General features: G+C 44.7%; 2 protein-coding genes, 1 long non-coding RNA gene and 3 other non-coding genes across 10 annotated transcripts; 2 read left to right on the plus strand and 4 right to left on the minus strand.

The window, feature by feature from the left end:
- Positions 1-182: 182 nt before the first annotated feature.
- On the minus strand, positions 183-2,128 carry BORCS6 (BLOC-1 related complex subunit 6). Its single transcript, XM_039847281.1, has one exon. The coding sequence runs from the start codon at positions 1,954-1,956 to the stop codon at positions 898-900; it is 1,059 nt and encodes a 352-aa protein (XP_039703215.1). The 5' UTR covers positions 1,957-2,128; the 3' UTR covers positions 183-897.
- A 6,867-nt stretch (positions 2,129-8,995) lies between these two features.
- Positions 8,996-13,428, minus strand: AURKB (aurora kinase B). Of its 5 annotated transcripts, none has more exons than XM_039847289.1 (9): positions 13,325-13,428; positions 12,932-13,004; positions 11,505-11,607; positions 11,357-11,396; positions 10,927-11,118; positions 10,489-10,627; positions 10,229-10,377; positions 9,483-9,657; positions 8,996-9,309 (listed from the first exon to the last, which is right to left on the minus strand). In XM_039847289.1, the coding sequence occupies exons 2-9, from the start codon at positions 12,977-12,979 to the stop codon at positions 9,136-9,138; spliced, it is 1,020 nt and encodes a 339-aa protein (XP_039703223.1). In that variant the 5' UTR covers positions 12,980-13,004; positions 13,325-13,428; the 3' UTR covers positions 8,996-9,135. The 5 variants fall into 5 exon arrangements, with proteins under 5 accessions (XP_039703223.1, XP_039703222.1, XP_039703221.1 ...); XM_039847288.1 differs by having other exon boundaries at positions 13,281-13,423; XM_039847287.1 differs by having other exon boundaries at positions 10,229-10,627.
- Positions 13,429-13,593: 165 nt separating this feature from the next.
- Positions 13,594-14,081, plus strand: LOC120589707 (uncharacterized). The gene is made up of 2 exons (XR_005649559.1): positions 13,594-13,696; positions 13,954-14,081. It is a non-coding gene; the product is annotated as an uncharacterized LOC120589707 (long non-coding RNA).
- Positions 14,082-21,916: 7,835 nt separating this feature from the next.
- On the plus strand, positions 21,917-21,988 carry TRNAG-UCC (transfer RNA glycine (anticodon UCC)). Its single transcript has one exon. It is a non-coding gene; the product is annotated as a tRNA-Gly (tRNA).
- A 727-nt stretch (positions 21,989-22,715) lies between these two features.
- TRNAD-GUC (transfer RNA aspartic acid (anticodon GUC)) lies at positions 22,716-22,787 on the minus strand. The gene has a single exon. It is a non-coding gene; the product is annotated as a tRNA-Asp (tRNA).
- Positions 22,788-23,397: 610 nt separating this feature from the next.
- On the minus strand, positions 23,398-23,469 carry TRNAP-CGG (transfer RNA proline (anticodon CGG)). The gene has a single exon. It is a non-coding gene; the product is annotated as a tRNA-Pro (tRNA).
- Between the last annotated feature and the right edge of the window lie 2,830 nt (positions 23,470-26,299).

Below are 26,299 nucleotides of genomic sequence, written 5' to 3' on the forward strand. Positions count from 1 at the left end.
CTGCTTTTCCCCTCAGACCTGCTGCCTAAGAGCGGGAACCACATCCTTCCCTGTGTAGCCTGGGACCCCCAACCCCACTCCCCACCATCAACCCCAAGGGAGCTTCATGAAAAAGACAAACCCTTATTCCCATTCCTTTGGCTCATCAATCCCTGTAACGCCACACAGACAGAGCCTCAGCCTTAGCAGCAGCAGCAGCAGCTTTAATTCCACAAAAACTCGGAAAGCCAAAACTGATTAGAACACTCCACAACAGGTAAGCTTCGAAACCAGCAACACTTCTACTGAATCCTGAGAGCAGTGAGACCCCTTCCAACTCACTCCCTCTACCATGCAATGCATTCCTTCTAGCTTCACCCTGGTTCTGGCTGAAGAAGTGGGATGGTAGGGGGCCAGAGGGCAGAAGCAGGAGGTTATCCTTCTGCAGGTGTGCATCCTTGTCTGCATGGTGTGCGACCAAGGACCAATCAAGCTCTCACAGCCCCTGGCACCTGAGATGTGGCCACTGGAGTCAAGGTGGCCACAGTGGGGGACTGGGACCTCCTCTGTTCTTCTTTCTTGATCACAGATGGCAGTCAGCTCTCCCAAGCCAAGACCTGAAGCCCTGAGTTCCCAGGGACAGTGCTTTAGCTAGGGAAGAGAGTTGGGGAGAACAAGGTAGCTACAGATGGCCAACTGAATAGAAGCAGAGCATCATCCCTTCCCACCAAGAGAGACTTTAGAACTTCCCCATATACACCTGCATAAGGCCAAGCAAGTGGTCACGGACCTCCTAAATGCATCTGAAAGAGCCTCTAATATATAGGCCTCTCCTCAGCCGGTAGTTCCCATCAGGGCTCCTTGAAGAGTCCTTAGGCTCCTGCTGGGCTCTGGCCTGGCCTCTCCTGCCCTCCTGGGTCACTTGCACAGGGACTCCAACACCTCCAGGGTACGTCGGATATCCCGGACTTGGCGCGCGAGCCCCTGCACCGGCTGCAGAGCCCGCTCCAGCTCCTCGCAGCGTGCCAGCAGGGTGTACATGCCCTTGATGCTCATGTCCACGGCTTCGCCTAGGGAGTCCACGGCGTCCCGGTAGGTCTGGATACAGCCCACGCTCAGCGCTGTCAGCTCCTGCACCGCGCCACCCAGCCCGCGAAGCAGACGGTCCACCCTGCCGCCCAGCTCCCGACTCAGCCGCTCCAGGTCCCGCAGCACTTCGGGGTCGATGGGGGGGATGGCCGGAGTGGGAGCAGGCGCTGAACAGGGCGGGGCAGGGGGCGGTGGTTGAGAGGCTCCGCTCAGACGGATCTTGAGTTGCAGGTTGTTGGCAACAAAGTGGGTGAGGTCTCCATGGCGGCTCACCGTGCCCTCGAGCTCCAGGGGACTGGAGATGGTGGCGCGACGCCCACCACCGGTGCCAGACTCCGCACTCCCTGCCGACCCAGAGCCGCCGCACGCCCCGCTCAGCCCGTCCAGACTGCGGCTGTCCTGAAGGCGGCTAGAGAACGAGCGGCCAGCCCTGCCAGCCGCCGCCTCCTCCTCCTCCTCATCTTCCACCTCCTGCTCAATATCCATCCCGCTGCCTCCCCGGCTGCCTCGACGGACCCTTTCGGATGCTGGCTTGTCCTCGGGAGGCTCGGGGTCCTTGCGCAGGGAGGACCCGTGCAGGGTGTGCTTGGGACCCGGCGCCCCCCGGCGGCTCCCCGGCCCAGACGGCGTGCCTGCGCGGCCGGGCTCGTTCTCTGTAGTCTCTCGTTCCGACGGGTGGACGACGCTGCAGCTCGAAGTGTTCGGGGACTCCCTGGGGTGGCGGCTCGCGCCCCCAACGTTCTCGGCCTCTTCCTCCTCCGACACTCGGAGGCCTGAAGGCGGCTCAGAGGGCGTTCGGCCCGGCCCGCCTCCGAAGATCACGGCTTGCTGACCCCTCAGAGCCAAAAGGTCCGCCTCCGGCCCAGGCCGCCCCCGGGACATCTCCATACTGCAGCTGAGGACAGGAACCGAGGAACTGGTTCGCCGCAGCTCGAGAGGCGTAGGCGGCGCCTTTAAGGGGCGTTGGTAGAGGTGCGCCGATTGGCAGCGGGCTGACAATGGCAAGGACGGGAATAACGCTATGATTGGTTGCAGCGATCAGGAAGTCTCGAAAGAAGAGCTGTTATTGAACAGCCAGGCACACGTGAGAGCCAGCGGGGTGGAGAGAAGGAGGTGACAGCTGCTCTCGTCGCCCCGCCCTTTCAAAAAGTTGAGGGGGCGGATCTTAAAGCTGAAGGTCTTGAAATGCCAAGAGTCCTCTTGGAGCCAGGCTCAGACTCTTCCCCCCAAAGTCGTCACTCCCACAATTCTTGCCTGGCAAAAGAAACCAGACTTGGGATTCCTAAGAGAGGTTCTTTGGATGAAAATAGTATATCCTGCTTGGATCATCAGGACTGAACCGCATCTAGTTAATCGGGAAAGATGAAACCAGAATTCTCAGCAGAACAAGAATGGTTCATTCCATCGTTCTCGGCTCATAGACCTAGCAGATGAACTACCTAGAGCAACTAACGGTGCTTTTCTGTGCTTTTGCCACTCTGTTCTCTTTCTCTTGCTCCCTACAGGTTTGAGAGTCCCTCCCCTTGAGAGGATGGCATGTGATTTTGACACTAGATAAAATATTCAATAAATGAAGATCAGAGCCCTGGTACTATTTTGATCTCACCCCTTCCTTCCCTTCCCCTCACTGGTCCTGCTGGAGCCACACTGGCCTCCTCCTCACTGTTCCTCTGACGGGCCGCCCCCGCCCAGCCCCAGGGCTTTACACTTAGCCCTGAGGCTGAGTCTACCAAGAAAAAATTTCAACTTGAATATTCCTCCTTCCTTTCTCCCCCACAGGTCCTTATTCAAATGTTACCTTTTGAATGAGGCTTCCCCTTACAATCTATGTAAAATTGCACTACTTTCTCCAGCATTTCCAAATCTTCCTTCCCTGCCGTTTCTCTATAGCACTTATTACCATCTGACATGCTATATATTTTGCTTACTTGCTCGTGTAAGCTGCATTAGGTAAGACATTTTATCTATTTTGTGTTCATCAGTATCTCCAGTGCTTAGAAGAGTGCCTAGTATATAGTAGGTACTCAATAGATACTTATTAAGTAAATAACCCTAAGTCATTAATTTCCCCTTTTGGGCTTAAATTCGTTTAAGATGTGTCTGTCACTTGCACCCAAAGTCCTGACTAATACACCATGAAGTCAATGGTCTATTCTAAGCTTTTCTCCCTTTCTCTGAGATTGAGACCCTTCATCTTCCTTTTACCACTCAGCAGATGCTTTTTACTCAGCAAGTGACAGAAAACACAAGTTGAACCAACCAAAAAAAGGGGGGGAGGAATTTATCATGTCATGCAACAGTGGTGTCAAGACAGAGTACATGTCAGAGAAGCCTGCATTCAGTGCCCTAATGGTATCATATGTAAGACTTGGTTTCTGTCTGTGGGGCAGATTTATTCCAAGCTGGCTTCCTCATGGTGGCAAAATGCCACCTGTCACTCTTTTGGTGTTATATTAGTCTTCTTGGGATGCTATAACAAAATACTATAAACTGGGTGTCTTAAACAACAGACATTTATTTCTCCCAGTTCTGGAGGCCGGGAAGTCCAAGGTGCCCGCTGATTCAGTTCTTGGTAAGACCCCTCTTCCTGGCTTGCAGATGGACATTTTCTTGATATGTCCCTTACTTGGTGGAGAGAGAAAGCTAGCACTCCTCTTATAAGGACTCTAATCTCATCATGAGGATCCCACCCTCATGATCGTATTTAAACCTAATTTCCTCCAAAGGCCCCACCTCCAAATATCACATGATGTTAGGGCTTCCACATATGAATACCAAGCAGTCCTTTCCCCAGCTTCCCTAGCACATGGCTCAGACTCCACCATGGTCTACTGGACCACTTCTGCAGTGAAATTCTTCCTGGTTGTGTAGACTCCAAGCCTGGTCCTCCCAGAGATTCTGTGAATTACCCTGATGCCTATAATAAGGTCCTTTTCTGCATAAAAAAGCCTAAATATTTTCTGTTGCATGTGTTGACCTTAAACAAATAGATATTTCTTTAGCAAAACAGATTTATTTGGAGACAACAAAGAATTACGATGGTGAACCACATGCAAATCCAGAGAAACAAAGGAGACTAATTGCTCTTTTATGGATGTAGGAGGGGCTATTATAAAGAGTCCATTGGAGGAAACTGAAAGTTCGAAGTACAGTGACTTTTCCTTGGCTGAGTTATGGCAGTCTCCCATTGACTGAGCTGTTACTGAGCAAGGAGAAATCTTTTCTTCCTTCAGCTGAGATAGTAAAGTAGTATCACTTCCTGTCTGAGGTACAAAATATGTCTCTTTCTGTAAGGGTTGTTGAGAGACACGTGCATGAGAGTTCTCTCTTCTAATCTCCCAATTCCATTTTAAATGAAGTTTCTGTTTATTAATTTTCACACATGCAACCAGGAACCCTGGCCGATATACTCTCACACCTTCCAGAAAGGGAGATAGGAGTATCTTCCATTAGTCTTCACGGAAGAACAAGGATGCATCTTTTCCCAAAGCCACAGTTAATTTCCCTCGCATCTTATTGGCCTGAGCTGTTTCATATGCCCAATGTAGTCACTTTGTCTAGGGTAAAACCATATCTGATTGACCTTGGCTTGGGTCTGGAAGCAGTCACTCTAGCAAGGTGATAAGAATTAATTGATTGGGTTAAAACAATTAAGCTCCTCCTGGAGCTAGGAGTGTCAGTTCCCTCTAAACTGAAGTAGCTGCAACATGATGGAGGTGGGAGGAGGAATTGTGGGGGAACTAGCACAGTGTCTACTACATTAAGGGTCAGTAAAGTTTGGCCTATGGGCCAAATTCTGCTTTCCACATGTTTTTATATGGCCTGTGAGCTAAGAATGGTTTTAACACTTTTAAATGGTCGAAAAATAATCTAAAGAACATCAAACTTTATATGATTATATGAAATTCAAATTTCAATGTTCATGGTTTTATTGGGATACAGCTATGTTCACTCATTTGTGTTCTGTCTATGGTTGCTTTTGTGCCATAATGGCAAAGTTAAGTAGTTTCAACAGAGGCCATGTGGCCTGCAAAGACTTAATTACGTCCCAGACTTTTACAGATAAAGTTTGCCATCTCTTGTACTGCAGGCTGCTGGGAAGTGGCTCACTTCTCAGGGAGTGCTTACTTCTCCTATTTGCCTATCACTGTCACCAACTGTTAGTCACTTCTGGAGGCATGATGTGACTCACATTTTCACTATGTTCATGAGGCTTTGGAATACTCTTTCCAATACTTTATAAAATTTTTTTTTTTTTTTTTTTGTCAAAGAGGCCTGTACTATACAGTACAGGGAGCTAGGGATAGATGAGTTTTGTTGCAATCAGGGACGACTGTTTTGTTAAAGGCCCACATTTTCCCTAGCTACCCCATGAGTACATATATTTTTTGTTGCAAATTATGCAATTCCTGTATATGGAAATTTAGTATATGAAGAAAATGACATTTTGAATCAATTTATATAAATGGTATGAGACAAGCTATTTGAACATAAACAAAAACAAAAAACAATTATTTAATTCCTTACTTCCCCCCAAAAAATTCCATTTTGATCACAATTTTAAATGGAAAAAAAAAAGAGTACTAATGGAAAACAGAGGTGAATTTTTTTTTTTTAATAATAAGCTTGGAGTGATGAAGGTTTTTTAAAGAAAGACCAAAAGTCAGATACCATAAAGGAAAAAGATGATAAGAGTTGACAACATAAAACTGGAGAAGTTCAACATAGAAAAACTACCCTAAACAAGACAAATTGCAGAAAGGAAAAAAAGTTGACAAAGTAAAACCATGTGACAAATTGTTAATATCCCTTGATTTCATAAGTTAATCAGCAAAAGACACGTACAATGGAAAAATGGCCAAGGATGCCACGGTTGGTTAATTTAGCAACTCATCAAAATCATCGAAGACCCAGGCCCAAAATAAGCTGGGAGTGGCATCCTAGACAGTGGGAAGAGCAAGTGCAAAGGCACTGCGGTAGAAACAAATTTGGCATGTTCAAGGAACAACAAGACCAGTGATAGAAGGGGTTGAGCAGTGGGAGATGACTTTGGAGGAGGGAGGGGAACAATCTCTTTAAGCAGGGATTTAAAACTCAGAATCACCTGGGGAGTTTTAAAATATATGGATGTCTAGGTCTCAACTCAGTCAATTAAATCTGAATTTCTCAGGGTGAGGGTCTGAGAGTTCTATTATCTTTTTAAGCCCTCTTATGTGTAGCAAAGGTTGAAAATCAATGTTTGAGTTTTAGTCTAGTATTACACTGAACAACCAGAGTTTTGAACAGAGAAATGACATTCTCTAATTTTCACTACGTGGAGCATAGACTGTAGAGGGTGGGAATAGATGCTGTGAAAACAGTTGGGAGGCTGTTGTCATCGTCTAAGCCAGAAAGGATGTTGGCTTGAACTAGCATAAGAGCAAAGGTGTTTGTGTGTAAAGAGAGTGGGGCTGGGACTCAGTGGATTTGACTGTACGTAGGAAGGGCAGGCATGGCAGAGGAGAAAAGGGAGAAAACCAGGGGTGATTCCTAGTTTGTTTGTTTGTTTTTTGCCTCAGCAACTGGGTGAATGATAGTGCTATTGACTGAGATTGGGGAAGAGTAGTAAATTGAGAGTACTGTTTGACGTACTAACTGAGAAAAGCCTATTAGACACATTAAATGGAGATGCCAAGTATATATGAGTCTTGGGCTTGGTGAAGAGGTTCAGGTGAGAGATATTAATGTAGAAGTCATGTTAAATGGATCCCCAATCCCCGGGCCACAACCAGTACTGGACAGCATTTGTCTAGCAGGCTTGGTGGTAAGAGTAAAGGAGAAATGGGGCAGACCACAGGCAGGAAAAAGCCATGTGTTTGGACTTTTTAAAACATCTTTGAAATACTCCTGGGTCAAAGAAGAAATAATGGTAATTAGAGAATATTGAGAGCTGAAAAATACAAAATATATTCCACATCAGGCCTGTATGACTCAAAGAAGCGACACTTTGATAGATGTTGATAGCTTTAAGTACTCCGAGTTGGGAAGAACTTAGAGATGGATTAGTGATCTGCACATAAGAGGTTGAGCAAATGACATAAGACTATTCACATTAGGGATGTTCAAAAGTTATACTAGAAAGGAAAACAACAGAATGCCACATGAATCAGCTTGGCTACCACCTTGTGGTCAAAATATAAACACTGATCCTCTAGATTTATAAGGTCTTTGAGCACAGAGGATTTTTCTTTTATTCACTACTTTCATTCACTACCTCCAGTCTCTAGAACAGCACTTGGAATGTCAAAAGCATTCAAAACTATTGTCAAATGAATAAATCCAACCAAAATTATGACTTAATTACATCAGGATACAGGGACAGAAAATGTACATGCATATGCTAGCAGTGAGGTGAGAGTGAAATCCTTAAATTTTACAGCAGGAAAACACTAGGTTAATGCCTAAAATTGAAGACTTATGAAGTAGCAACGGAAGCATGTGATTTAGAAAGAGATGGTAAATACTAAAAATGAAACAAAACATCAAAAAGACTGGATGCCTTTGAGAAAAGAGAAATGAGCAGACTGCTTTAAAAAAAAAAAGCCTTATAACATCATTCAATTATTTTAATCAATGGGCCTGTGTAGTGAATTGCATGGTGCCCCACCAAAGGATATGTCTATGTCCTATGAACCTATGAATGTGAAGTTTTTTGGAAACGGGTCTTTGCAGATATAATTAAGGATCTCGGGATGAGATCATCCTGGGTTATCTGGGTGGGCCCTAAATCAAAGGACTAGTGTTCTTATGACATAGAGGAGAGACAGAGAAGAGGAGAAGGCCATATGAAGACAGAAGCAGAGATCGGAAGTATGCAGCCACAAGTCAAGAACCACCTGGAGCCACCTGGAATTGAAAGAGGTAAGGATTTTTCCCTAGAGCCTTTGAAGGGAGTGTGACACTGCAGACATCTTGATTCTGGACCTCCAGAAGTGCCAGAGTAAATTTCTGTTGTTTTAAACCACCAAATTTGTGGTATTTTATTATTGCAGCTCTAGGAATTGAATACAGAATGAATAACTGATATAAAATGAAAATAAGAAAATTTATTTGATTTACTTCACCACACTGTTTAGAAGAGCAAATAATAGGTACAGAAAAAGCATTTGATGAAAGTCAACACTTATTAATGATATAAAAAAAATCCAAACACTTCGCAAGCTAGGAAGAGAATAGGCTTACTTTAACCCACTAAAAGACTTTTAGACTAAGTAACAGCAAAAACTGTAATTCTTGTTCTGCTTCTGCAATATACATACATGTAAAATAAACGTGTGCTCTGGAAAGGCAGTATTATATCATTGCAGCATGGTATTAAATATGGAGTTTTAAAACTGGGCTCCTGAATTTACTAGTTATGTGACTTTCAGCAGATTATGTAACCCTTCTGTGTTTCATTTGCCTTATCTGCAAAATGGGGGTAAATCTACAGCAAACATCATACTTAACAGTAAAACCTTAAGTCAGGGACAAGACACCATCAGTACTGCTTCTATTCATTCCTGTACTAGATCCCGACCAGAGCAGTAAAACAAACACAAAAAGACAACTTTTAGGGAACAGCACTCTTCAGTTGTTTCCAGGGAGTGAACCAGGAGAGGGAAAGACTAGAGGTCAGACAATTGAGAGTGAGAAGTAAGGGGTGGGCAGAGATAAGACTTAGCAGAGTTGAGTCAAGTTCTCCAGTACCCTCACACCCTGGGAGCTGGAGCAGGGGAAAAAAAAGACAGTGGGGGCAGGGTGGCTGGGAGCTGAATTGGTCAGTGTCAGAGCTGAGGATAGGGTACTACCAGGGGCAGTGATGCAGTACCCATCCCTGGCACCCAGCATGGGCAGATCCCTAGCCTCCTCCAAGCAAAGTTTCCACTCATGTAAACATCTACACTCATCAGTATAAAAAGCTTCAGCCTTTATTAAATAAAAAGGAGGTAGAAGACAGATAAAGGAACAGGCCAGGGACCCCTCCTTCCAACTACACATGTACAGGCATACAAACACGGACACAACTGAGTAAATGACAGGGATGATTTAGGGGACAGACTGAAGGGCTGAGGGAGGCAACACCCTCCGAGAGTGAGCCCGGACCCAAGGGTGGGCTGAGACCTGGGCCAGGGGCAGCCGTTCCGAGGGATTATGTTTGAGCAGCTTGGAGATGAGGTCCTGGGCTCCTGTGGGCACAGAAGTAGGGAACTTCAGGTCTACCTGCAATAGAGAAAGGCAAAGGAAGGACCCCATTAGTTTCATCCTGGCTGCTTTTTCCTTGACCACCCATTCTATTTGGAGAGTTACGTAGACCCCACAGCTATGTTCTTCGTATTCCCAGCCCCTGACCTGTGGTCAGCACAAAACCCCAGCCAGGCACCCAGCTCTCCCACCTTGACGATGCGCCGATAAGTCTCATTGTGCGAAGCACTCTCGAAGGGTGGGTTTCCCACCAGCAGCTCATAGCAGAGCACTCCGATGCACCACAGATCCACCTTCTCATTGTGCGTGCGCCCCTCAATCATCTCTGGAGGAAGGTAGTCCAGGGTGCCACACATTGTCTTCCTCCTGGGTTGGGGGAGTAGTGGGCAGGGATCCCAGAGACAGATGGCTTCTGCTTTTCCTGATGCCCTATGGCAAGGGGCCAAGAGACCCCAGGATGCACCAGGACAGTGTTCCAACCAGGCTCTGATAGGGTCTTGGGGTAGGAGTGGGGTGAAGATATAAACCAAAGCCCCAGAGGTGGGCTTACATACTACCTCAGCATTTCCACACTGAGATATTTCTTGAAATAATCAGCTGGGAAGGCTGATTAAAGGAAAAATTGGGGACGTCTCTAATGTTCATCAAGAATGTCCCGCTTAAAAAAATCCAGGTTACATCTCTACTATGCAATACTATGAAGCCACTAAAAATGATGTGGGAATAGATTCAATGATATGGCAAGAGCGTTCCTATATATTTCATAGAAATCTGGGCAACAAAAAAAATGCGAGTCTCCTATTTTTGTAAAGATATTACTGTGTCTATATATTTAGATAAGGACGAACCCAAATGTCTCTGGGTAACATGATCTGGAGTGGATTTATTCTGAATGTCCCAGTTTCACACCCGGGGCTAGCCTCCTGGTCTACCTTACCTCAGGGAGGGGGCGTGTACAGACCAGCCGAAGTCAGCAATCTTTAGCTCTCCTTGGAGCCCCAAGAGCAGATTTTCTGGCTTTATGTCTCTGTGAATTACCTTCTTTCCGTGGCAGTATATCAGAGCATCTGCCAGCTCCTCCATGATCTGGGAAGGCCAATGACAGGGAGTCAGACAAGGATGGACCTTTAACTGAAAGCAGTATTCCCCCAACCTTGCGCCCCCTGCTGGCGCCCCAGGTGCCCACCCCTTCCCAACCGTGGCCGTTCGTTGCTCATCAAAAGTGCGGCTTTTCTGTAGCTCCTTGTAGAGCTCCCCACGGGGGGCATACTCCAGAATCAAGTAGATCCTCCGACGGTCATAGAAATAGTTGTAGAGACGCAAGATGTTGGGATGCCTGGGAGAAGAAATAGAGAAGGCCTCAATCTGCATCCTGGTATAAGAAAATGGGAAAGATGACAGGTCTTATGTGGGGCAAACTGAGCTCAGACTTGGGCCAGTCCAGGGACAGTTGGGTTGGCAGCGGTAAGGGGGTGCTGGAGGCAGCTCTCCGGATTCAAGGCTTTGGCCAAGATTATAAGCTCAATAGCTAAGTGGCTATAGCTGCAGAGAAAACAGTCTGGAAGTGGTAAGGTTGAAAAGAGGAGTTAGGGGCTGGGAACAGGGGGTATTGGCCTAGAAGGCCTTGGCCCTTACTGCAGATGGGCCTGGATTTCGATCTCCCTGCGCAGCTGGTGCTCCACACCCTCTTTCTCTATCTGAGACTTGAAGAGGACCTTGAGTGCCACGATGAAATGGCTTTTCTTCTCCCGAGCCAAGTACACATTTCCAAACTTGCCTTTGCCCAGAGGACGCCCAATCTCAAAGTCGTCGATCGTGAAGGACCGCCTGATCAGAGAGTGGGGAGAAGGCAGCTGAGTACCGGTTTTTGGATCACTTGAGGTGTTTGCCTTCTCCCTGTACCTCAGCCCATCCTGCCCTCAGCTGCATTTCTCTTCCAAGGAAGTTGAAAATGGACAAGACTTTCTTGCCTGCATCCTTACTCGTCTTGTCTTTAGCTTCTACCTCCCTCATTTCCCACCTGTTCACTCTCCTATCCCACTGTTGCCAAGGCTTGGGCACTTACATTAAGTTGGGTGTCCCACTGCTGTTCTGGCCAGGGGCAGCTAAGGAAAGAACAGTTAAGTTGAGACTGTCCTTTGACATTTTCATCCCTGTACCCTCCCCAGGCTCTAGTCCCCTTGAATCAATCCACTTCCCCTTGTCTCGGTTACCTGTGGTCTGCGCATTGGAGCGGTTCATGAGCACAAGTGAAGATGGGGTGGTAGGCTCCTTCTGGAGGACTCTCTGGGGCAGGGTGTTCAGGCCAGAATGAGCCTGAAAAGGAGTATGGGGACCTCTGAGGGTGCCTTTGTCCCATTGACCGGGTTGGAATGTGCCGCAAGCAGCATTTCAGTACTGGCTATAGAGCTACCCACCCACAGTTCAAAGAGGAGCACTGAGACCACAATACTGCTACTCAGCCCCAAGACTTCTCAGAACCCCATATTAATGGTTATTAATAAACAAGCTAAGTTGGCCTAAGATAAGGAGTAAAGGACTTAGCCTAACACCTAGCATTTTACCTCTCTGGCCCTGGCCTACACCATATTCTCAGGCATGAAGCTGTCCAACCTCCATAGTACTACTGTCCATAGGACCACTCATTCACCCAGTTGCCTACTCCTGAACACCCACAATTCAAGAAGTTTTAGCACAGGGGCATTCTCACAGTCCCCTAAAAAGCTCAGTCCAGTAAGGCTTAGATAAGGTCCTTGAGGCCTTGAGTGTTCGGCAAATATTAGTATTTATCCCTTGCAAAAACATGCTTTAAGGACACTGAGGGCTACTCTGATGGCCTTGGCCCACTTCTCACTTTTAACTTCTGGATAATATACACAACTTTCTTTTGGGAGTGACCAATGTAGAAGGGACAATAGTTTCTCATTCAGTCTCCACTCTTGACAGGGTCACTAAGTGCTCTGTGTGGGAGGGAGCTGGTGGACAAGAGGACAGATGGATCCTCCAGGATACCCACGCCCCACAAACAAGGAGCAAAACCCTTCCTTCCTCTTTAGCCAAGAGAGGAAGAGAGCCTTAGTGCCACTACGAACCTGTTCCCAAACACTGATATTAGTATAGAATTTAAAAATAAGCAAGTTGGACAAAACAGAGCACTAGATCCACATATACTTAATATATAACATATATATTTATATAATTTAATATATATATAAAACAAAGGTGGCATTTCAAATCAGAGACTCTTCAATGAAAGGTGTTGGGACAACTGGAAAATAAATCTGTTTAGATCCTTATTTCCCACCAGTCATTAAAATAAATTCCAGATTATTAAACTTATTTTTTCAAGACAAGGGTTGGGAGTCATGGCCTGAAGGCCAGACTGCCTGCTCCGTCTCAGTTATCATTTGTATATGACAGGTAGGTTTAGCCCCGTAGAGGTCCTCAAAAGGCTGATCAGATTAAAGATGGCAGCACCTGACAGGATGTGGCTGCAAATGACCAGACCAGGTTCTGCCAGCAAATTCTTGGAGCATAACGGAGAAGAAAGTGCTCAGAGGATCGCCCTCTGCAAGACCTCAAATCTCCAAGCAGGAACTCGTCTTGAGGGTGGGGGTAGGGTAAGTGGGAAAGCCCTTACCGTTTGTCGGCAGTAGGGCCAGGGGTAGGCGTTCTCTTTCTGGGTCATCCTTAGAGGGAAAGGGAGAGGAGAGCTGAGCAAAGAAGAAAAACAGTCGTTAGCAGCAGAAAAAGTAGGGAGTGAAAAAGGAAGGAGTCGGACCGAACTAGCCAGAAGTGCCGGCCAGGGACTGGTGAAAGGGAGCAGGTCAACAAGCTGACCGCATGAGGGCGCACCCGGACCCTGGCTTTGCCGTTCCAGCCTGCTACCGGCTCCACTCCTTTCCAGGACCCTCTCTACCCTTGAGCGCCCAGCAGCCGGACGAAGTGCGCGCGGATCCGCCCAACGGACCCCTGACCTGCCTGATTACCTGCTTTTCCCCGGCGTAAGGCCTGCGAAACGAGGTCAGCTCACCTGGAGCCCGTGGCGCTGCCACCTTCCTGACTGCTCGCAAACAACTGAATAGGATCGGCCGCGCTGCCGCCGAGGTCCTTTCAAATCTCCCGCCCTGGCCCCATTGGCTGAGGGCGCCTTCCATGCCCAATCTTCATTGGCTCGATGTCCCATGATGTAGCCCGCGGGGGCCCAATAGAAGAGGCGGAATGCAAGTCGCAACACTCGTGGATTCTGGTTTAGGAAAGTTTCTCTTATTTCCCAACCAAATATTCTCATATCTTTTTTTTTTTACATTTAAATCTTTAATATAACTGGAATTTACTCGTATGTATGTGTGAATTGGGGTCTGTTTTCTGCCAGATGGAGAGCCAGTTACTCCAGGACCATTTGGTAAATAAACTACACCATTCCCTTTGGAATTTAATATATGTGCAGCCGAAGCGAGCACTTCCCTGTGGAATTTAAATGCTACTCTTTATATATGAAGTCATTGTAGATACTTGGATCTATTTCCGGACTCTTTATTCTGTTACATTGTTTGTTCGTTTGCTTGTGTGTTTATTCTTGTGTCATTACTATTTTCTTCCTCAAAGTTTTTCGCTCACATTCCTAGTAAGAATTTTTCAATAACAGACCTTTCTCTGCAGGTCTCTTGAAGAAGGCCATATTATTCCGACCAACTCATTTTCCACTGCCTGCCACGCTCCCTACTTCTCTGCTTTTCCAATCCCAAATTTCATTATGGAGTTAGATAAATACATCTTAGACTCTTCTATGAAGTGACTAATGGATATTTGTAAGTATTATTGCCTTTCCATCACCATTCCTCTTTCTTCAAATAATAACACCCTAACTTTGCTTTAGGGAACCACCTGTCTCTCCATTCTGTGCTGCTGGTTTCTGTTGCTGCCAACTCCAAATCCCTAACTTGATGAAGATCTCTTGTTGTGGGCATTGTGGTTATCTAGCCAGCGTCCATTCTCTGAGTGATTCCCACTTCCTGAAAGCACCTAGAATTTTGTGAGAGGGAAGCTGACCCCATCCCAGGTCCAGGAGTGGACCTTATTTGATTTACATCAGTCAACACCTTTTAATCTGGGATCATGGTCACTGATTCAGGGATAAGCATGTAACCTAAGAAGACCATTTTGTGGGAATTTTAGAATTCTCTAGAATGCTGGGCAAAAATTCCTTTTCTCCTGTTGGAAGTGGACAAGGAAGCACACAGCCTGCACTGCTGCTGCTGGTGCTCCTAAAGGGATCAGCCTGAGAATGAAGTTGACATTGCAAAAGGCAGAAGAGAGGCCTGGGAAGAATCCAAAACTTTGATAATATTGTTGAGCCTCTGGATGTCTATTTCAGCACTTTCCTCATATGAAACAGTAGGTCTTCTTTCCTAATGCATTGAGTTAAAGAGTTCAGTTATTTGCTGCGAAGAGCATACTAGCTATCACACATCTACAGACCTACAATGTTCTTAGTTATTTAGGATGAATGATACAAAATTGTTGATAGTGAATCATTTTGACCTACAAAAAATACCAATTTTATACAATTCAATCAAATATAAATCAAATTCTTATGGGTTTCTAGATCACTTCATAATGCTTTTGGCTACAAGTGACAGAAAATTCAGTTAACAATGGCATAAACAAGGATCTATTTTCTCTTACATAACAGGAAATCAGAAAGTAGGTAGTTGGTTCAAGAACTGAACAATATTAATGATCAGAATTGGCCTATCTGTAATTCTCTTAACATTTTCCTTATGATTATTAGGTAGCTGCCAACTGTCTCTGTCTCTTATCAGGAAAAGCAGAAGTCTTTCTAGAAGTACCCAATAGATTTCTCATTGGCCAGAATTGTGTCACATGACTACTGCAAAGCGGGCTGGTAAAGTGAGTATCTCTTCTAGCCACAGCAGTTAAAGCAGCAAGGGTGTGTGTGGTGGTAGAAACAGGTGTGTGCCACAGTCACTTAGTTTCATTCTGGAGAGCCTATGATTAATTTAAAAAATCAGAGATCTATGCATGATGAGGTATCTATACAGATTTGAGGATCATGGCCACCCTGCTGCCATTTGTGAAAACTCATTTTGCTTCTGGCAGTTTTCACTTTCTAAGATCAGAGATTTCATTTCAATTTCAGTGCCTTTATCAAAATACCTGGCATAGAAAGACTAGCCAATAATGAGCTTTAATAAAAATTCTATCACTTGCAGTATACTTTATTTCTCAAGACATAATGAAAGGAGACTTTTTCTGGAATCTATCAGGGGACATAGTGCATGGGTAGGATATGCCTGACAGATCCTCTGTTCCCTGGAGTCTTTAAATACCCGCTTGCAGATTATATCAGAAGCTATTTGGCTTTTCAGGAATATTTGATGGGTCAGTATAAAATCTGGATTTGCATTATTCATAAAAACAAAACAAAACAAAAACTGTTCTATTAGCTAGGCAACTATCCCGTTCCAGTTAGTATACAAAAGCTCAGTTATATACTCCAGTGCTTCTCAAATCATCTATGGGGAAGAACCAGTCTTGATTATTTTCCATCTATCGCAGATGATACTTTTATAAAATACAATAAAAATGAATTCTTTGAAAAATGCAATCTAAAAATTATAAAAATTACAAGCCCACTTTTTTTTTTTGGTTAGAATCAACATATATAAAAATTCTCTGACAACTGCTGTATGAGTTTTAAATATACATGAACATGATAAAATTTACACAGGCTAGTTAAAGGTAAGTTTCTCTATCAACTTTATTTTTTACAAATTCTGTACTCATCCTGGACCTGAAAGAAACAGTTCATGAAGCGGCACCAGTCTGTGAGCCACACTTTGAATACCACCAAGCTGCACTCATAGGGATAAATGCAAAATTACACTCTGCTCTTTTTGGTCAGGTACACTCAAAATTCACTCTTCTGCCCATATTCCCCAGGTTTATAATGATATAATTTAGCAAGTTCCTCCAAGTAATTCTTTTCTTCTTTCGTCTTGCTTTGCTTTTTGCCTCCCAGTTCATGTTAAGTGTGGATTCTGGCTTCTGGCCAAGCAATAGTGAGAAGTGTAGGCGAGGGGGAATTTTCACTGGTCTCTTTCCAGGGCTGAGTTTTCATGTGAATGAGAAGGGTCAGAATTGTGTTGTGTTCCAAAGGTCAGAGCAGCGGGACTGGGATACAGTAATGTTCGTGAGGCGCAGATATCAGTTCCTTTTATTTCTGACAATGGAATATGCCAAAAAGAAATTTCAAAACATGAATTCCCATCATCAGCCAATAAACCCCTTCCAGGAGTGAGCAGTAGACCCAGAAGGGTCTTGAAGAGGCTTGTCGTGAGATCCTGGCCAATATCCCCAACGTCTCTCTACTAAGTTGTCCTCCTTCAGGTAAACCTGAGGCAATGATGCGGAGTTAAGTAGGCACATCTAGACATGGCTGCCCTTCTCCATCCAGACTCCTCTGATCATCCCCAGGTCAGACTTCATTGCTGGGGCTTGCTCTCGGCTATTAGAGCCCAAGTGTTGGCCTTTGGCACAAACCACAGGCCTAGACTAAATGTGCCTCTGCCAAAATTTCCCTGCAGGACCTTAACACCCCACTGGGCTGTCCACCTGCAGACTCTGAGCCTTACAGATCTGTACCATCAGCCCCATTCAAAGCTTTGCATTTGTGGTACTGAATTGTCTTTTTCTAAGCCTGATTTCTAAGCCTGGTTTTTCTAAGCCTAGTTCACTATTTTTAAAATATTTTATCTATCAGTACTATATATTTGAAATAAAAGGGGCTAGTGTCTGTCTTTACTAAAAATCCAGATCTTTTCTGAATACCAGGTTTTCAGAACATATGCTAGGATGGCATATGTAGACAGGTATGAGTAAAAAACAGGTTGGAAAAACAACAAGGAGTGGTGGGAGGTGTGGCAAAGTATGTGCCTGAATGGGTGAGTATTACCAATACTCAGCACTATTGGATTATTATATATGAAAATATAGCTTAAGTATGGACAGATCTTTCAGTTTTTAAAGAGAAGCTAGATATCTAGATTTACTTTACTTTTCAACCATCCTTTCCTCCCCAGGAACTCTGTCCTTACCTAGTCACTCAAAAGGGCTTTTAGAGAATAGCATGCAGCAGGGTATAGCAGAAAGACCATGTTCTTGGATGTTACAGGAGTTGCCTCTGGGCTTGCCATTTGCAATCTGTGTTACTTGGGAAAATGTTCTTCTGCATATCAACTCTACAGTGGGCATAGTTATATTGCCTTGCAGAGTTACTGTCAGAATTATATGAAGTAAGGTGGCTAAAGCACTCAGCACAGTCCCTGGCATACAGTAAGCCCTCAATGTTAGCTATTATTATGACTAATAAATCAGCTGTCACCAGTAGATGAGAAAAGGATCTTCTTGTTGAACTAATGTCAACTAATAAATGTAGAAGGAAAGATAGATTTAGAAATTATTGTTTTGTAATTCCTTATAAAATAATTTAGGTAAGATGCTCTGCTTTGGGCGGGTAGTGAGGGGGTATAGGATTGCCAACTGCCAGCCTCACACACCCTCTTCATTAGGTCACCAGAACTCCTGGGCTGTTGCCTTGCTAAATCATCAGCAGTTCTCAATTTGGGCACACAGCTTCTGCAAAAAGGGCTAGAGGATTGCCTGTCTCCATCTTGGTGTATGTGACACAGTGACTACTCTGGCAGAAGGTGGGTCATGGGTCAGAGAGTGGAGAGGAGGGTATGGCACAGATTCTAGCCTGGGCAGGTGGATGCCTGCTGCCCAATTCCTTGCCAGTAGTTCAAGCCTATTATACTAACAAAGGTGCTATTAGTTAAGGAAAGAGATGACAAGGAAGAAATTTCACACTGGGAAAGATGAGGTCTATGGGGTGTTTGTTCTGGATTATTTTGGTTTTGTTTTCAATATACTGGAAACAGCAAAAATACACTTGGCTCTGGGCCTCTAGTGGCTGCTGAGAAGTCTGGAGAAAGGTAGTATTTGTATTTAATATCCTTGTGTTTTACTTCAGGTTGACATGGAAAAAACATCTGAGATGATTAAAACATAAAAAGAAAATTTGGAGTGAAATTCTGAATATAAGAAGACAATAATAGAAACAATAATTAATAATAATAAAAAGAAAGATTGCTTTTGCTTAAAAAAGTAGCACAGCCCTTTGAATAGTAGAACATTCAGCCATATAGCTAAGGAGAACCTTTAACTTTGGAACTAGAGTTTCAGGAATTTTTGTCATGGTTCTAATTCAGCAGAGGCAGAGAAATAAGGATGCACAAAGATGTTCATGGTAACATTTTAAATAATGAGAAGAAAAGTGCAGACAATCAGACAACCAAAAATGTGTACCTTTTTTGGTTTAATTGTTTAATAACAGTAGTCCCCCTTATCCACCAGGGATAGTTCCAAGATCCCCAGTGGATGCTTGAGACCGAAGATAGTACCAAACCCTATACAGCAGGGAATAATGACAAGTTCAATGCAGACGTAACCATGCAACCATTGTAGGCTTACCTATGTAGTACATGTCAGCAAAATTGTAGCTTTTTTTCCCCCTATATATTTTCCATCTGCAGTTGGTTGAATCCACAGTGTGACACCCCTCCGATACAGAAGGCCAACAATATATGCTACCCACCAATTAGTAATTTAGTAGCCGTGTTGGTAATCAGATTGACTGTTGTGGTACCACAGTGCTTGTGTTCAAATAACCCTTACTGGACTTAATAATGGCCCCAAAGCCTAAGAGTAGTGATGCCAGCAATTCAAATATTCCAAAGAGAAGCTGTAAAGTGCTTTCTTTAAATGAAAAGGTATGTATGTATAAGAAAAAACTTAGTAAATACGGTTGGACCTCCATATCCACAGTTTTCTCATCCACAGATTCAACCAATTGAGGGTCTAAAATATTTGGAGGAGGGGGCTTCCAGTCAAGATGGTGGCAGAGCAGGTTAACACTGTGCTTGCCTCCTCTCATGAACACATCTAAATTACAACTAAACTACAGAACAACGATCATTGAGAATCACCTGAAATCTAGCTGGCTACGAAGGGACATATGAATCTATATGTTCATTGCAGCATTATTTACAATATTTAAGATATGGAGGCTACCTGGGTATCCATCAATGGATGAATGGATAAAGAAGAGGTGGTACATATATACAATGGAATATTACTCAGCCATAAAAAAGAACAAAATCTTTCCAGCTGTAACAACATGGATGAACCTAGAGGGTATTAGGCTGAGTGGAATAAGTCAGACAGAGTCAGACAGAAGAAGACAAATGCTATATGATTTCACTTACATGTGGAATCTAAAAAACAAAACAAATAAACAAAACAAACAAACTCATAGATACAGAGAACATTTTGTTGGTTGCCAGAAGGGAAGAGGGTTGGGGGATGGGTGAAAAAGGAGAATAGATTAAGAAGTACAAATTAGTAGTTACAAAATAGTTATGGGATGTAAAGTATAGCATAAGGAATATAGTCAATAATATTGTAATAACTATGTATGGTGTCAGATGAGTACTAGATTTATCAGGGTGATCACTTTGAAATATAAATGTCTAATCACTATGTTGTATACTTGAAACTAATATGATACCGTATGCCAACTGCATTTAAAAAATGAAAAGAAATTATTAAAAAACAACATAGGGAATCTATCTTAGGGTAAAAATTGTTATAATTATGTTATTTTTCAGAATGTTGTGATGTTTGAGTTTGTAATTTCTTGTTATTTCTTTTCTCATTAAATAAGTGTTCACCTTTGTAAAAAATGTTAGAAAAAATGTTACATTGTTGCTGATGTGTACCATGTAGTTTGGCCCAAGATGGTTGCATGGTTACCTCTGCACTGAACATGTACAGACTTTTTTCTTGTCATTATTCTTGTCTTTAAGCAATACAGTGTGACAACTGTTTACATAGCATTTTCATTGTATTAGGTATTATGAGTGAGCTAGAGATAGTTTAAAATGTACAAGAGAATGTGCATAGGTCATATGCAAATACTACACCATTTTATGTAAGGAACTTGAGCACCTGCGGATTTTGGTATCCAAGGGGGTCCTGGAAGCAATCCCCCTCAGATACCAAGGGATGACTGTGCAGCTTGAATATGCTGGACAAAGGAATGATTTACATTCCAGCGGGACAGAGTGGATGACACCAGATTTCATTAAGCTACTCAGAACGGTGGGCAATTTTCTGGATTTTTTATTTCTGGAATTTTCCATTTAATATTTTCAGACCTCAGCTGACTGAGTATCTGAAACCTCAGAAAGCGAAACTGTGGATAAGGGAGGAACTACTACAATTTACAGAGTTATCCTCGAATTTTAAATCATAATTATAAGGACTATGGAATTGTAGTTCTATGACAATGATAATTGAAAATACTGGATTACAAGATTAGGGACACTACTGGCAAGTGGAAGTTAAACCACCAAAATTTAAAACAATGGTTTAAGATGAGTATAAATTACTATTATTACTTTAAAATTATTCATTATTGCTATATTCTTACTAATAAAGAACATTTATTACTCCAAATACATTTTATGAACAAGAATAGGGGACTGTTCATGAACAATTCCTGTGTTAGGATACCTAAAATATCTATGAGATTAAAGGTATTACTATTTTAATCGATTGATTTGACAGAAATAGTTAAGATGAAAATAAAATTTCCAAAATTTGTGCTTTAGGAGAAAATTCAGACACTTCGGGGAAAAAAATTACAGAAATACTGTTTTTGTTTTTCTCACATAAAAAAACAAATCGTTTTATTCTGAAAGGCGTCATTTCGAGTTCATCGGATGCTGGAAACGGGCAATCGTCGTGACCCCGCCGTAATTTGAACACATAAAAGCCAGTCTTCGTGACTTCACCATAATTTGAAAGCGTAGCCTTTTGAACATGGACTCAGAAGTACACCAGGAAACCTCCTAGGAGTTATTCCTTGAAGGGTCTCGGGAACATACGTAACATCAGCAACTAGGGCCGGAGTTTTATCCTCCACCCTGCGGGTAAGATTTTGTCAGCGTAATTCTGTGAGCCGCAAGTGGGCTAGACGCACGCGCACATAGAAGTTAAACTTCCCTGGACAAATTGTGCGCATTTGGTTTAAAGCCCAATTTTTTAACCTTGGGATATATTGAGCTCATTCAAGATAGAAGCGATTTTATGTCTTTGAGATTTATCTCTGGGGATCATAAAGCCATCACTGTTCTGGCACCTGCAGTTCTGGCACCTTAAACAAATCTGAGCTATAATCCTGGCCCTGCTGGTGACTCAGAAAACTTTTACTTAGCCTTTCTGGACCTAGGTTTCCTCGTTTGTAGACTGGGTATAATCACCCGGTCTTTCGCGGAGCGGTTGGACCTCACTGGCGGTGATGGGAGTCAAGCCGCTCATACATGCGTGCTCCGTAAACGACAGACGTTACTTTCGTCTGGGTCTCGTTCATGTTCACCCGTCGTTGTCCTTGGTTTAACTCCAGAATCACATAATTCAAGTCACGACCTTAACGACGTAACTAAGCCTTAAAAAACTTCGGAAAAGTGCTTTACAAGTAGCGTTGGTGGTATAGTGGTGAGCATAGCTGCCTTCCAAGCAGTTGACCCGGGTTCGATTCCCGGCCAACGCACGTCCTTTTAAAACCTTTTCTTCCTATGTTCATTCCGTGGTTCTGCCCCGGCGTCACCTTCGTAGAAGGTTGCTTGAGGTGACCAGCTTTCTGTGACCTCGGTGGGGTGCACCCCTCACCCTCATCAAAATAAGCGAGTTGGAATCTGTTCTCGGCATTGCGGACTCGGCTTTGGTCGCCGTGCCAATCCACAGACATGAAAAAGGAGAGACGAAAGGAAACAAAAAAATCCCAGTCTCGGCACCCTCGTTGATACGGGGCGCCGGCCCAGGATCCAGTGCTGCAGCGGGAGAAAGAGGCTTATTCAGTTTCAAGCTGAGACTGGAAACTCGTATTTATGTCAAGGAGAAAGCACCGGGCAGGAGGCCAAGGCTGGCTGGCGGCAGGATTACGCGGGCTGTGTCAGTTTTGTGCTGTTGCCCGTATGTGTTTTTTAAATTATCGTTAACGAACACGTCTAATAAGCATACGTGAAAATGTTGAAAATAATAATAAACAGATCGAATGGAGAGAATAATGGCCAGTTTAGCTACAATGCAAGTTTATTCGAAGCATAACAGAAGCTCAAAATTTAGAATGTGAGCTCGAGAATCAGGACAAACTATTCCTCTTCCCACCCCCACCCTACTCCACCCCGGTCTTTTTTTTATCTCCATTCTCAGGCCCAGGACAGTACTTCCTAAATAATTAGTTTAAAATAGATCTCTATAAAAGGTAGAACACGCTTCTCCCCGTCGGGGAATCGAACCCCGGTCTCCCGCGTGACAGGCGGGGATACTCACCACTATACTAACGAGGAACGAACTGCAAACGAGGCTCTCTGAACCCTGGACCTGATTTTTTCACCGAGTTCAGCGTGCTAACTTAGAGATTCCTGAGGATTTTGTTATTTAGGCCACTGAGAAATGCTCACCTCAGACCTATGCACTTTCTTAACCACATCTAAGCGCGAGTCCCCAGAAGGGCGGAAACGAGCAAGAGTCACCGAGCGAAATAGAGGCCTCCGAGACTGCAGGGACCTAAGTTCTGGGAGAATCTGGATTCTCCCAAACACATTCCTGAATAGGTCCCACCCCTTTTCACTGTCATCCACAACTAAATGTTGACGAGCATCAATCGAACAGAGAGCAGGCTTTGGCGGCGGTGAAGAGGCATCGAGCAGGGAGATGGAAAGCAGAAGCAGAAAGTGTCTTGCCCAAGTCCAGATCTTCTGAGCTCTTCCTAGAACGTCAGGAAGGACTGCGCATCGTTTCTTCCTGGCACCTAAATATTCATTCAGAATAAAATTGCTCTCTGCACATCCGTTCAGGGGATCAGTTCACACTAATCAATTTCCAGGGAAGCCTCCTTAGATCCGTTCAAATACTAAGTACCTTAAGAGTGCTTTAGGCTCTGCAAAAACTAAGGGAGGGCTCGTCCGGGATTTGAACCCGGGACCTCTCGCACCCGAAGCGAGAATCATACCCCTAGACCAACGAGCCACCGTGAGAACTCCCTTTCACGTGCCTTGAGAAGAATTACCAGACTTGCTACAGTTCTGATATTGTGAATTTTGGCGTGTGCTCAGGGACCCTCCGTCCCGACGCTGAATACTTTGATACAGGGATCTGGGAATCTCTCCGCTCGGGGTCCGCAAGTTCCGACTCCTCCCAGGAAATAACGTTGAGGAAGTGGAAGGGAGTGGTCTCGGCCTCACCCCCGCTCGCCCCTCCAGGACTACCTTGAGCACCCGAGTTCCCACTCCCTCCAGTTACTGTCTCGCTGCCATACCATAACTTGTAGTCTCAACACTTACTGCTTCCTCCCGCGGTTATCGGATTCAGCACCCCGGCTCAGAGCTTTAAAGAGACAGCAGTGGACTTGCCTGGTTGCGGACAATTAATGAGCCCTGAAATCTCTAGGTGAACACCAGCCCTTATTTCTGTTCTTGCATCTGTCCATCCTCCTGGAGTGACGAGCAGGGCCAGCTCCAGGCTAGACCCTTCAGTAGCCCACGGTCTCGCTAGACCATGTGGAAGTGCCCAGGCGAGGTAATAATTCCTGCGGCCAAGAAGACCCACTGAAGAGGCGTCATTGAGATGAGTGGCTGGTGGGTGGGGTAGGGGAATCGGCTTTCCAACCTGCTTGAGTGGGGTGGGGCGCCAGGCCCTGTTTCCTGACGCTTAACACCCCTACCAGCACTCTCCGCTTGTAAGATCAGGTGATCAGGTTTCTCTTGCCCTCCTGTCTATCCTCCTGTCTCCAGTTCCCTCCTAGCACGGCTGGGAGGGAGACCCTTCTACCTGCCCCCTGAGACCTCCAGAAGGTAAGGGCCTCTGAGGCAAGCGCCCACTTGGTATGGTCCAAGACCAGTAGTCCCTGACTGTTCGGTGAGCCTATATGCTCTTAATACACACTCGCCATGCTCTCGACCGGGGGCTGCCAAGAGCCCTGGCAGGATCTGGTGGGACAGTTGCAGGCCACGTGTTCTGCCTTCCCTCAGCTCAGTACCTATTCTGGGGAGTCTTCCCAGCAGGGTTCTGACCTGTCGCGACACTTGAGCATCTCTGTGCTGAACCATTTTGCTCCATACCCTAGTGGTGTGATTTGTGGGGTCTGGCCCTTCCTAATCCCTAGCCCACAGATGCTTTGGTCGCGGCGACTTCAATGAAGGGTTCAGCTTTTTGCTTTTTCTTTCCCGGGTGTCCCTGGCCTGACAGTGGGGGAGGGCAGCAGAGAACAGCCTAGCCTTTCTTGTCAGTGTCCCAAGCCTTTCAGGCGGATGAAGAAGAAGCCCTCAGGGCTGATCTGGCATCTCCCACCGCCACCCCCGCCCCCGCCCCATTACCCTTTTTCAATTCCTGTCTCCCTCCAGCTTTCCCGTAAGCCTCCAGTCACCTCTCTCTTACCTTGTCTCAGACACTTAACCTTCACAGAGGTGGAGGCCTAAGACCCTTATAAATCACGATGAAAGCTATGGCCTTTTTTCCTGGTAAAATTCATGCAATATTAGGGAGTTCAGAGGTATCCTGAAACTCCTATCCATGAGCCCCACTTTTGGAATCCAAGAACTAAAGTGTAAACAGCTGATTATGGTTTACAATTTGGTGCAAGTATTTTACATTTTAACAGGAGCCAAAGTTTGGCACAAAAAAGATTAGATTCTAAGGTATAACTTTGGACAGTCACAATTGTTTGAAAGAGATTGGATGAGAAAGAGTGAAAAGATATTCTTGGTGACTATGAGATGGTACCAACCCCCACCCCACCCACCCCAGCACTTCCCTGAAGTAGAACCCTGGCAACATCCTGAATTTCTTCTCCCTCTTCTTCAGACTACACATTCTATCAGTTACTGAGTCCTATATTTTTTTATATTAAATATGTCCCAAATTCATCCCCTTCTCTCCATCTCTCCTACAATTAACCTAGTGCAAGCCTTTGACATTTTCATAACTAACCCCCTCTCCCCCACACACATACTCTCTGATCCCTTGTTATTCTTCTATGTAGCATTTATCTAGAATGTTATATAATTTAATTTTTAAAACATTTCTGTTGTGTTTTTTTGTTCCCTGCTGTATTTCCTGGACCTAGAACAGTGGTTGTTATTTGGTACAATAGTTGTTTAATAGAACATAAGGCAAATTTCCACGTGGTCTTTAAGACTTAGCCTGCCTCCTCCAGAAAGCCTCCCTTGACCACTCTCTACTCTCAGGCCCAATGAGATGCCACTTTTGTTCTCTGTATTCTCACAGCATCTTGTGGTGTGATTGTGTCTTCCTTCTAATGAGCTCTCTGAGAAAAGGGGCTGTGCCTTATTCATTTGGTTATGCGCAGGATACAGCCCACCGCTTGGCACAAATCAGTCTCAGTGTTGCTGCCTCACTTACTTATCTGTCACCTCTAGATGACGATTTCTTCAAGCCAACACTTTTGCTCGGATATCTTACAGTGGTTCTTGGGCCAAGGGATGGTGTCTAGACCTTTCTGCCTATCTTCCAAGGAGGTTGAGGCCCTGCCAAGCACCTATAGATCCTACGTCTTGCCTCCTTCTCCACCGCATTTACTTTTACCCTAACCAGCCTGGCTTCAGTGCCCCACAAACGGGCACTGCCCTTCCATAGGGTCTGGAGATCCCACCGGGAATACACACTCTTCTACTCCCACCCTGTCCACAGGGTCCCAGCCCTTCAGCGACCTTTTGCAAGAAACCAGAGGTGGCCAGGCCAGACATCTCTGCTAACTCCTAACCCTGATTGCCAGCTTGTGGAGATGAATGAAAATAACTGTATATAAAGGGCCTGGTATAAGAGCTACATATAGAAGATG

Source organism: Pteropus medius, unplaced genomic scaffold, assembly GCF_902729225.1.
Source record: "Pteropus medius unplaced genomic scaffold, Ma_sr-lr_union100, whole genome shotgun sequence".
Classification (NCBI taxonomy): Eukaryota; Metazoa; Chordata; class Mammalia; order Chiroptera; family Pteropodidae; genus Pteropus; species Pteropus medius.